The following is an 11,915-nucleotide window of genomic DNA, read 5'->3' as shown; positions in this document are numbered from 1 at the left end:
TCTATCCTCGGTTATTGACCACAGTTATTACGAGTATCCCTTGGAATGCCTCGGATGTTAAGGCTCCAGGTAGCAAATCCAAGGTGCTGGTTTGTATCTCCGACACCAAGCTAACAACAACCATAGCACGCAAATGCTGATCACTAATTCCAGCAATGCCACAAAAGTAAACATGACACCACCACAAAGCTCATGGGGCTACCCAGTACATCATAACCCTGGTCTTAAAGTCTAAAAAGGACTGTACATTAATAGAGCAATCATCCAAGCAACAACTAAAGTAACTGCCCATGTAACACAAAATTTGGGCCTTAGAAGGCTGAAATAGGTTGGATAGAGAGAGTAAAAGTTCAGTACAAATGACAAATTTACATGTTTGCCACTGAAAAAATGGTATCGTATGCTATTTACTTGTGTTCATGCAATGAATAGCTGACAAAATTTTTTTTTCCCTTTTTTATAGGCCTCAAAATTGGATATTCCCTCTCACTTCTGTACTTAAGATTCAATCATCTATATTCTTATTCTCCGGTAATTTTATTTTTTTTTACTTTGTCCCGGTTTTTTTTTCACAACTTGTTATTTGGTTTGATTTTCATTTTCTTGTATCAGTATCTAGCTAACTATTGTATACTAGGAAGATGGCACGAATACCTTAGCCTCTGGTGTAAAGCAAGAGCATTTTGAAGAGCAGCATCTACTCTTGCCCCTACCCGAAATAACAAATCATACAACTTGCAAACAAACTGGGATAGCTCCTCTTCATCATCATCCCAAAAACCGATCGAATGGTCACCATTCTTCTCGGGGTCACTATCTTCCCAATCACTCACTGGACTGGTAGGCTCGGCCTCTTCTTCCTCAGCCTCTTCCTCTCCGATCTCAAACCTCCCATTTTCCAGAACATTGTACTCCCCTGATCCATGGACTAGTGTCACCGGGATTTCTAAGGGCTCTACTGAAGGGCATATTACAGCTTTTGCACCAGAATCCAGAAAGGCCTTGATTAAAGTTGGCATAGGCCCATATGCTCCTGTGCAAATTATAATCCTGTCCCTCCAAGCTCCGACCTAGGTTTTACAAGACAAAAGGCAACTGCATAAATCACTAGCAGAACAAAACAACATTGAATTAACATTAATTCATTTCAGAGTTTGTCAGCCATTTGCAAGGCACAATACTAACAAAATGGGAGCAGCAGTTTTCTGCATTAGCCCTTAAGAGTTCCCTGATTTTCTTCCTTCTTGAGAAATTCAGGAAGAATAATTATGCTAGAAGAAAAATAAGCCAACGGATAAAAATCTAATTATGTTTTTATGACTTGACAATTTGAAAAAACAATATGGAAAAAGAAGACTTTAGAGCTGAATAATTCTAGGAAGAAAATACTGAAGGGCAGGGTTTGTTTAAATCACCCCTCATAGAACCATGATTCAGTAGTGCCGCTAGTGGGTAATGATCTTATGACATAGACCAACATGACAGGAGAACCACAGAAGGTGAGTAGTGGATTAATTGTCAAATATCAATTATTTATTCATAAAAAAATAAAAATAATTAGAGGCCAAAGGAAGACACAGGAAAATCAAGGGCCAAAAGCATACCATCCAGCGAACATCTTCAGGTGTCAAGTGCATAGAAGGAACTGTTCTACGGAACATATATGCCCCTATTTCTTGGTCATCCTCCATGACCTTCAGAAATTAGTAATGTACATTAAAATGGAGACCAATAATTTAGTAACCCTGTACTAATAGCAACTAGGAAGATCTTATAAGAAAAAAAAGAAGTTCGTTAACACATACTTGCGTCTGTCGTCCTATATAACGATGGATGACATTTCCAACTAGGAAGCATGGTTTACAATGAACTAAATCAGAAACAGTTGAAATATTGCCAACCAGTGAAGTAATCCTCCTATGGCGGCTCCGGTTCATTGACAACAAGCTAAATTTAACACTCTGAAGAAACTTATCAGCAAGATCTCCCGGTTCAGCAACAACAAATACATCATTCTGCCAGCTGGAAAAACACGCATTTGGCACTTTAGGACAGTGCCTGAAACTAAATATCAATTAAAACATGGCAAGTTAAACAACAGAGAAGCATGCTCACCTTAATATTGAGCCTGATGAGTCATTTTGAAGGGCTAAATGTATAATCCCCACTTGTGGTGAATTCTGTAGCTTTTCATGCAATGATCGAACAGGTAAAGAGAGCTGTCTGTGTTTCGAAGGGGACATTGGTGGTGATAAAGCTGTCTTTCCAGACTGAACTCCATCCAAGCTTAAAGGTGGGACCGTGTCAATACGGCCAATCCTCTGTGAGCCCAAATCAGGACTGAATAGAAGCGGGCTTGAGGGGAAGCTTCCAGTAATTAGAGGTGATGAAAAAGGGGATGAGAATGTTCCTGGTGGCACTGTCCTAGCAATTCCAGATGTGGCATGCATGAGAGATAGTATTATTGCATTGCGGGAACAAAATGTCTCTAGTGCCCGGGAATGTTGCACAGCCCTTCCCGAATCAGGACTGTGCAAAGCTTCAACAAGTAGCACATTACGCCTCCAACCTAAAGATGGACTAGTCTCATCTAAAATAGCAAAATACCAAAAGATTTCAGGTTCAGTAAAAGGAGCATGCCAAATGATAAAAGCATGTAAAAAGCAAATTAAGAGAATGTGAGCATCAATACCTGCATTTGATAACTTTGCCTTGGAAAATTGCTGAGATTTCATAATCTCTGACAATTTATCATCATGTTGGTAGGGAAAAATTAGTCTCTCACAGACATTCTTGAAGGCTTCAGAATTGTTCTGAACATATTCATCAACTGCAGCTTCCAACTTTAGCCAGATAGCTGGGTCAGTCTCATCCAGCTCCATACCACAGCGTTCATCAACTGCAAGATCAAGCCATAGAGGATGCTGTCTTAGAACTAGATATTCTTTGACTAAAGCTAGTCTTTAAAGATAATTTCTGGAAAAATAGAAAGGCCCATTAAGATATGAAAAAAAATGAAAGGAAACTATCTAAATATCTTTAAAGAATATCTGCAGAGAAGAAAACATTAGTCTCATACTCTTATAAGCACTAAACTCCAAACAGTCTACTTAGAGTGTACCTGGATTAAATCGAAAATATTGTATCTCAGGAAGCATGGGTAGCAGTGTACTTAAAGCTTCCTCCACTCTATCCACAGAGCATGCACTCTCAATCAACACTTGGCCGGTATCCAGATAACGCCAACCACCTTTCCGGACCTAGAACGAAATATTTTTGTGAATCATCAAATGAAGTGGCAACTTTTGATACAAAAGGCGAGAAGATTCAAATCTCCTTTATATGGTATGTAGTACAGTTAGGTCACTAAAATTCACTGATTGATAGATCAATAAAATCAGCTTTGATTGATGTCCTATGTGGTTTACCTTTGTTGGAACAGCGCCACACCCTATTGACACTAAGCAGTCAATTCTGGTGTCAGGCCATAGAAGTTGTGCTTCTCTTATAGCAAATATGGTAGGGTTGTTTGCCACTATAGCACCATCTTGCCAGCGGTTTACATCTATAGAATTGTCATGGTTAGCAAAACAATGGCCACTGCACTCAACCTTATGGTAGAAGGGAGGACCACAACAAGAACAAGCATGCCAAGAGCATACCGTCTGAGAAATCATCAAGATAGTATGGAGCAGCAGATGATGCTCTTATGGCTTGCCAAACATGATGCTTGCAACTGCCAATAAAAGCACTACGTTTATAGCCAACTTGACCTCCAGTAGTAGGTGATCCAAGCACATGAACTCCTGAACTTTCTGAAATTGCAAAGGGCACTTCAAGTGTTCCAACAGGATACTGTATATTGACACCAAAAGAGAAAAAGAGGGAGGAAATAAGAAGAAATTTATTAAAACCACTGTCAGCAAGTATCTCACTGATATGATTATGTATCTATGCAGAAGATTTTAAAAGTTACAATTCTAGCAGAGTAGCCTACACTAATGAAAATCAAAAATATATTAAACATGTTTAAGCAATAGAATTCTCAGTGTCGAACCTGATAATTGCGGAACACAAATGGTTGAGCTGGCATCACACTAACCAAAGTTGATACAACAAATACTTTGGGAACATTTTTCACTGCTGAATCTATTAACAGATCTCCATCCTCATCAGCACACATTTCTTTTAACAGCCTCTCAAAGTGATCTGCACTGTGCTGCAAGAAGATATGTTTTAGTGTTTTGTTCCTGCTGCATCCATGTTTAACAAAACATGTTATCACATATACCTATATTAATGAGCATATCATCCTAACCCTTTTTTGTTTAAGAAAAGGTTGGAAACATGAGCAACATTCTCCAGTTTTCTGGAAGATGCAACTTTTTCATGATCAAGTTTATGTTCGCTAGTAAAAAATAGTCATGCATATATCAATATTCCATTTATGAGAAGACAAAAGAAAGGCCTAGGACAATAGTATTGCAGAAGTTAAGGAAATATAGAAACAAATAATCCATACTTTATATCCATGCACCACAACTCTAAAACTCTGAGATGAACTTTTGTAAAGCTGATCCAACTTCTCTCTCCAAGTTGCAGCTTCATTATCCTTTGGCACAGGTTCAGCAAAGACGAGTTTTCCTTGAGAAGCAAATTTGCAGAACAGAATGTGAATAAAATGAGCAACAAATAAAAACATCGTGAAATGCATATGTTGCAGTATACACACCAAGATTTTTGTATATTTCTTCACATTGATCCAAGGTCATTAGCTTCATGCCAAGAGCAACAGCCAGCATTCCACCAGTTGATGTGCCACATATTAGGTCGAATATCTCATGTATTCGCTTTCCAGTTCCCTTCTCAATTGCTTTAAGAATCTGCACAGTAGCCAGACCTTTCATTCCACCTCCATCCATTGAAAGTATGCGCAGTCCTTGCTTTGCCACTGGTCTCCCTCTTATGGAACGCCTTAAATTTTCATTTTCTCCTAGAGAAACACAAAAAGGACAGACCCTTCTAATAATGTTTGGCTAGGAATCTCAGAATACAGCAAAAAGAGAATCGAAAAATCCAAGATACAAACCAAGAATTGCCATAGCACGAGCTGCTGCTTTATTCACACGTGGTTCAGATGAAGCTGTCAGGTGCAACAGAAGGTCTTGCAGACTTCCAGAGGTGACCATAAGCTGTCGATTCTCCAAGCAGAAGGCCAAATTTCCAACAGCTAATAAAGATAACCTTTGCACCTGGTTAAAGATGAATCCAGTATTAAATTCCTGCAGAATTGTACAGAAGCAATAAAACCAGTTTTATATAATGACAAGAAAGAAAGGAACTTGCCTCTGGATTTTTTTGAGCACATAACAGTTTTAATGATCTCAACATATCCCTTGTCAACATCTTCTGAGATACAGTATCAGATGAAAAGGACAAGGTGGCCACAACTTGCAAGACAGAAATTACTTCTTCCTGAGCAACCGATTTGAGTACTGTTTCAATGGGTTGCAATATGTCACATTTCATCAACTGCATTGCCACAGAAACATCTCCAGCAAGAGCAGATAGAGCAGAGCATGCTTGTTTAACCTGGAAGAACTCAGAACTATAAGAGTGCAGATGAACAGAAAAAAAAACCATGGTCAAAATTCATGAGAGCAAGGATCATCAACATACCACATGACAGTTGTCACTACTCATCATACTTATAAGCTGCTTCACTGCATTCAGATCTTTCCCAACAACAACACGGTTTCCTTGGTCTTGCATTATCTTTGCCAGCGCAGATGCCAGCAAAGGATGATGGCAAGAAGAAAAACGGAATATGAGAGAAAAGAAGGCACTAAGCTTGTGTCTAGATGCACCAAAATAAGAGCTGTTCTCCATCTGCATTCTCCAGAAATAAATAAATAAACTAAACCAACTTAAAAGACATACAGAAAAAGAAAAGGCCTATTGAACTGCCATATGGCCACTACCTCTATCTGAACATTCACTGATCTCAAACTTTCATCAGCCTCAATCTTCATATTAGCAAGAGACAGGTGTCGTAGTTTGTGTAGAGGCAAAATTTCAGGAAGGAATTCCAGAGGATTACCAAATAGCCTGAGAATTTGTAACTCAGCCATAGACCTGCCATTAAAATGGTTATAAACATTAGACCTGAAGCAAATTATAGTTTTTCAAGCTCTATCATACAGGAAAAGTGCAGCTAAGTATACTAATTTGCTGATAAAACAACCTGAAATCAAGAAGAGGTTGGACAAGCTTATTGTGTTCCAAAGACAATTCCACCAGTTCAACGCACTGCCCCAGTTCCACTGCTCAGAATTCCAACCAAGATCACATAAACAAATACATTGCATAAAACATAAATAGCCTAGATTTCCCTATTCCTTATCAGGAAGTTATGCTTGTCCTATAAGAACGAAACAGTATTGGATGAAGCAAATTACATGCATATTATGATCAGATTCTTACGAGGAACTGTAACCAGCATGTTGTAATCAACTGCAAGAATTTTCAAACTCTTCAGCTCACCAAGCTCAGGTGGCAAAACTGAAAGCCTGTTGTTCTCAAGATAAAGCTTCTCAAGATTTGGCAACTGAATTATCTCAGCAGGCAATGTCTGCAAACAAAATCCTGACTCCAATTACATACAATACCAGAAAGAATAAAACCATACAATCTTCAGTTAAGTAGTTATATCAATGATTTACATTCACTGACAGTTAAGTTTTTTTTATCTGAGAACACCAACTAGCAACAGATATACCTGGTGAGCACTAAACAATATCCCATGACAGCAGGGTTAAACATTAATAACTCAACAATCACATAATATTTATTCCACTAGATCAAACATAAAGAGCTCCAATTCAAGAAAAGCAAGCAATATCTTTAAATTCAGCCTAATAAAGACCTTTGCTTTATGGTATTCGTCCTAGCGATGAAAAACCACATTTTCACAGAATTCAAGTGAAACCCCAAGAAAGATCCAAACTTGCAACAACTAGACCTCAGTCCCCAAAAAGGAGAGTAAAAAAAAAAGACAAAAGGGCAACTCTTTAACAGACTCACATAGAAATGAAAAGAAAAATCATCATGCATTCACCAATCTACAGATCTCCCAAACCAAAAAGACCAACATAAAGTTCCAATTTTTACGTGACACACTTGAACAAAATATAAGTGCTAGAGACCCAACATCAAAATCAGAAGACTCTAAACAAAGGACGCAGCATAATCTCTCTAAAGTAAACTTAAATGAGTAAAATTTTTTATTTAATTAGAATTAACATTTCTAGTACTGCAAACCTACATTTTCTCATCATTCAACAAAATCCAAAAAAAACCTTAACATCAAAACAGAATTCTTTAACCAAGCTAGCAAGAAAAGAAAAGAGATGCATCGCGCATTCGCCTATTCATAATGACTTCCTATCACAAATTCTTCTTCCTTTCTTGCTTATATCAAAATTCACTTGATGATTTAACATAAACCAACACAAAATTTAAAATCTTGAAGTCCTCACCGCCAATCCGCAACCGCCAAGACTAAGCAAAGTCACACTCTTCCAATGCCGACTATCATCAGATCTAAACAACCGAGTCAAAACACCAACTCCATCACTCTGTTGACCCGATCCACTCTTCCCTAATATCAACCCTCTCAATTCCTCTCTCTTCTTCTCCACCTTCATCCCCACCTCCACTCTCCCCTCCTCGTCCTCCTCCGCCGCCTTCAAATCCACCATCACACAATCCTGAGGCGCAGGCAACGCAACCATTAACTGCGACTGTAACCTCAACGCCACCTGGTCTTCATCATCTCCAGCATTCCAATCTAATTCAATTTTAAAGCCTACCTGGTCCTCTTCCTCCGCGGCGGCCTCCGTAGAAATATAGGCCAGAGGAGACGAGGAAGGAGTGAATGCGGTGGTGGAAGAGGAGGAGGTGGAGGAGCGGTTGAGGTCGTCGCCGAGATCTTCGGAGCCATAATTTAGAGTTAAACGAAGGAGCTCAGAAGGACGTTTCCAGCTAAACATAGAGGGCGAAATGATATGATGATGATAAAGATCAGAGGGTTATGAATAGATGATGTTGATGCGCCATTGTAGAATTACTGTCTGATGGCGGCAGTGTTTAGAGAGAGGGGGGGAATGAGAAGCGGAATTGAAGTGAAGAAGAAGAAGAAGAGTGTTTCCTCTTGTAGCTGCTGCTATTACTATGGCTGGTTTCCATGGTAAATTATAAGGAGATAGGCTCTCGTTTCAGTTTCCATTTTCGTCGTTACGTGGGCACTCATCACGTAAGTTGTACTTCTACCGGCGTCGTTTTTGTTATTATCCAATGCTGATTATAGTTATGAAAATCAGCCGACTCAGAACCTGAATTTAAGGAAAAAACAGATTAACTTGAACATTAAAATCTTACTTTTAACTTGTTATTTTTTTTAAAAAAAATAGACAAAACATTGTTTTGATTTTTTTTTGATCGATAAGCATAGAATTCCTTCTTTTGATAGAAGTGTAAAATTCTCTTAAAATTGGACTCTCTTTTTTCCAAGTAAATGATAAATCCCTTTTTATAATTTTGCAAAAATGAATTCAATAATCCTTCTAATTTTAAACCTCTTGCTCTATTCCGGCGGCCTGTTTTGTTGTCAAATTTAGATAGAAACAAAGTTTACGTGACTGAGTCCAGAGAGAGTTAAAAACAAAGGGCATCCGAACAATGCCAAGGACTTGTTCTGCAATGCTACCTTCCAGCATGACCATGTTGATTGGCAATGCATTGCCACATCCAAGCCTTTTCCATGGCATCTTCAACAACTCCACACAATTAACCTAATACTGTTTTTTTTTTTTAGTGTTTTTCAATTGTGTTGATGTCAAAAAATAAAATCTAAAACATTTTCAAACACATTTGCACCATAATTTCAAACACATTTGGAACATAAATGATTCCAAATACCTTTAATCATGAAAATTATGCAACAGCCACAACCATTCTTCCTTTAATATGAGAACCACAAGCTTGAACAATTTGAGAAAAACATGGAAATGGCAATTAAAAAGGCTATATACAGACTTCTTTGTCTAAACCTTAGTTTATAGGTGGGCAGTTTTAGTCAAAACACCATCGAGATAGATGCAGAATGAATCATAGCAGTTTGAATGTTTAAAAACAGTTGATGCATGAAACATTTTCAGCAGAAACTATCAAACTAAACCAATTCTGGGATTTGCTAATCTGATTCCAAGTGGTCACGGTTTTATAGCTGAATGCTATGAAATCCTGAGTTATAAATTCAAATAGGTACATGATCAACATTCATGAATACGCCTACTAAAAATCAGATATTGCACCATATATGGTGAAGGCCTGACTACTGAACAAGATGAACTGGGAAGATATCTGAAAAGTCCAATATCAATGTGATCAACAGGTCTTGAGCGATAAATAGAGTGTTATGTAGCGCAAAACTCATTAAGAATTTCACTAAAATGGTTATGACATACTATCGTCTGCTCCACTAGATGCCTGATCATAGATTTAGTTTCTTTGCTGCTGAATCAAAAGTCTCTACTAAATCCTGCTTGACTTCATCACCAGCAAATATAAACTCAATTCCAGTCCTGGCAAGCTCAAACATTTCCTTCTTTCCAAGACCTTGATATTTGATAGAAACATACAATCAGTAATGTTTAGCTAGCTACTTGAACTATTTCTTGTCACAGGCACCATAACGTTCTTTATACTTACCAAATGCAGTTGAAGCAAGTTTATACTCGTTGGAAAGACTAGTGGAAAAAACTCCAGCATCATCAGTACACAGAACTAGAGGATGTTTGGCATTATACAAATCAACTGCATTACAGAGTAGAATGTGTAAAACTTAGGCAGGAGATGCTGAAACAGTAATCCATATCATTGGGTTAATAGTGCCCAAATAAAACTTTCACGGGCTTGCTTAGAGAGGTAGTCAAGTGAGCACACCAATTTAATAGTCAGATGCCAATTCAAATAGAAAAAATAGAAGTAGAAGACTAACCAAAATGGTGAATATCTATTGAAGAGATTGATTCAGTCTTGATGTTGGATGTCAAACAGATCTCGACCTGCAAAAGATTTGTTTAAGCTTAATAGCAAAGGAGTTTGACATTTAAATCAATTTGGCCAACAGTGTTAAAAGCACTTAGTTGCAGATAACAGAAGAAAACAGGTCAGTAACAAGAAGCTTTAGTCCATTAGAAAAAAAATGTTTATGGTTATCCAACCGGTATTTTAGATGTTTTTAATTGTCTCCATTCTTCCTCTTCAAAGAAGATCGCATGGCCAATCCTCTGGGGGAGAAAATCTAGCATTGGTTGGACCTCCTGGCAATTAAGTACCTACAAGCACTAAGCCATAAATAACCAGTAAGGCTCGTTAATAAAAGAAAATTCAATCATAGAAACAACATCAAGCATTAGAAATGCAAACAAACCTCTCCGCAGTGCAGAGTTATATAGAGACCCTGTTCCTGGGCAAATTTTAGTGCTGGCAAGAATGTATTCCTGAGTTGGATGAAAAGAGGATTTAAGATTGTCATCCCTTTAAACTAACATTTTATCTGCTAATAAAGAAATTTTATCAGTATGGAAGTACCATTCACCCACAACAGGATTTCCAGAAAGGTCAATGCCAACAACCCCTAAATCCCTCATTTCTAGTGCAAGCTTAACCTGTAAATAAGAAACAAAAGGGGGAATGACAGTTAGAAGCCTTACCCAATTCATAATTTTTAGTAGCTCATAAACATCCTTACAGTTTCAATTGCAGCTTCAGTCGTCTCGCGACGATCAATGCTAAGAAGAAGTCTAACATATATCTTTTTCTTTTTAGTTCCATCACATGCGTCATTCATGGCAATAGAATTCAAGGAATCTTGAGTGTTGAATTTATGAGGAACAAAATCTATATCTACTGCAGTGACAGCCCTTAAACCTTCTACCACGGCTTCCATATAAGAGTGCTTGCTCATTCCTATAGAATCATTTTTCTGGATAACAGGAAACCACAAATTCCTTCATCAATAAAAATAAATGCGGTACATTTGACCTTACAAAATAAACCAATATAACAAGCTGAAACCTCATTAATTCATGTAAGTACCTTAGGAGTTGTTCTTAACTCTAAATACACAACATTCTCAGAGGCGAAATCTTCTACCACCTTGTTAGGAAAATTTAAAAATATCAATGCAGAAAATTTTGAGATTTAAAGCAAGATAAAAAATCAAGAAATATTAAGTTGTCATACTTCTTTTGTGATTCTGGTCACGGTCTTGTGATCAGTAGTGAGAATGTGAATGAGGTCAAACAATTTGAATACTTCGCCCAAAGATCGGTCATCTGAGTACAAGAAAATTGAAAGTTCCCAATGTCACACATTATCAAGAGCTGAAAGGGAAATTAAAAATGAAAAAGAAATAGAGAAAAATATACTACAGAATAATTAGACATTTGCATCAGAAGGTTTTTATTGGCATGAGAAGAAGGATAATCCAAATTTGATAAAACCATGTAATCACAAGTGATCAAAATTCTTAAACTACTCTTCTTTCACATACTTTCTCAGCAATCAAACACATTTACAACCATAAAACATGAAAAAGAACATACTTTTCATGATAACATGCTCCACATCTGAGAAAACAATGACACCCTTTTCACCCAAAACTCTAGCAAGCTCTCTGCATAAGCAAAAATACATAAATCCATCAATAAATTGCTAATAAATAACCAAAACTCCATTATCGAACTTAACAATTCAAGAAAGAGACATTAAAGATAAAATCTTTAAATTTGAAGTCAACTTCTTTCCTTCTTTCCTCTTTTAGTCACTTAGTAATGAAACATCCAAAA

General features: G+C 37.4%; 2 protein-coding genes across 4 annotated transcripts in view; both read right to left on the bottom strand.

Annotated features, from left to right (window-relative positions):
- Positions 1 to 224: 224 nt before the first annotated feature.
- On the bottom strand, positions 225 to 8,344 carry LOC18111283 (phospholipase A I). 2 transcript variants are annotated; one of them, XM_024581612.2, is made up of 18 exons: positions 7,539 to 8,344; positions 6,484 to 6,631; positions 6,245 to 6,323; positions 5,982 to 6,135; positions 5,680 to 5,889; positions 5,347 to 5,592; positions 5,090 to 5,252; positions 4,733 to 4,993; positions 4,523 to 4,644; positions 4,058 to 4,219; positions 3,663 to 3,855; positions 3,429 to 3,565; positions 3,122 to 3,260; positions 2,693 to 2,899; positions 2,116 to 2,590; positions 1,806 to 2,022; positions 1,605 to 1,694; positions 225 to 1,070 (listed from the first exon to the last, which is right to left on the bottom strand). In XM_024581612.2, the coding sequence occupies exons 1-18, from the start codon at positions 8,049 to 8,051 to the stop codon at positions 624 to 626; spliced, it is 3,963 nt and encodes a 1,320-aa protein (XP_024437380.1). In that variant the 5' UTR covers positions 8,052 to 8,344; the 3' UTR covers positions 225 to 623. The 2 variants fall into 2 exon arrangements, with proteins under 2 accessions (XP_024437380.1, XP_024437381.1); XM_024581613.2 differs by lacking the exons at positions 6,245 to 6,323; positions 7,539 to 8,344 and having other exon boundaries at positions 6,484 to 6,605.
- Positions 8,345 to 9,259: 915 nt separating this feature from the next.
- LOC18111284 (N6-mAMP deaminase) overlaps positions 9,260 to 11,915 on the bottom strand; it is a 2,946-nt gene continuing 290 nt past the window's right edge. Inside the window, exons 1-11 of one of the 2 annotated variants that reach the window (XM_052456932.1) lie at positions 11,834 to 11,915; positions 11,673 to 11,743; positions 11,311 to 11,402; positions 11,164 to 11,223; positions 10,817 to 11,050; positions 10,657 to 10,733; positions 10,496 to 10,565; positions 10,287 to 10,400; positions 10,061 to 10,127; positions 9,772 to 9,876; positions 9,260 to 9,678 (exon numbers count right to left, since the gene is read on the bottom strand). The exon at positions 11,834 to 11,915 is cut by the window's right edge and continues 55 nt beyond it. In XM_052456932.1, the coding sequence (XP_052312892.1) occupies positions 9,554 to 9,678; positions 9,772 to 9,876; positions 10,061 to 10,127; positions 10,287 to 10,400; positions 10,496 to 10,565; positions 10,657 to 10,733; positions 10,817 to 11,050; positions 11,164 to 11,223; positions 11,311 to 11,402; positions 11,673 to 11,679 (951 nt within the window). In that variant the 5' untranslated portion in view covers positions 11,680 to 11,743; positions 11,834 to 11,915 and the 3' untranslated portion in view covers positions 9,260 to 9,553. The remainder of the gene's footprint in view (positions 9,679 to 9,771; positions 9,877 to 10,060; positions 10,128 to 10,286; positions 10,401 to 10,495; positions 10,566 to 10,656; positions 10,734 to 10,816; positions 11,051 to 11,163; positions 11,224 to 11,310; positions 11,403 to 11,672; positions 11,744 to 11,833) is intronic. The other variant, XM_006389598.3, reaches the window with a different exon arrangement.

The sequence above is a fragment of the Populus trichocarpa genome, chromosome 11 (assembly GCF_000002775.5).
Source record: "Populus trichocarpa isolate Nisqually-1 chromosome 11, P.trichocarpa_v4.1, whole genome shotgun sequence".
Classification (NCBI taxonomy): Eukaryota; Viridiplantae; Streptophyta; class Magnoliopsida; order Malpighiales; family Salicaceae; genus Populus; species Populus trichocarpa.
The sequence above is the reverse complement of the archived record's forward strand: the minus strand, read 5'-3'. Positions and strand labels throughout refer to the sequence as shown.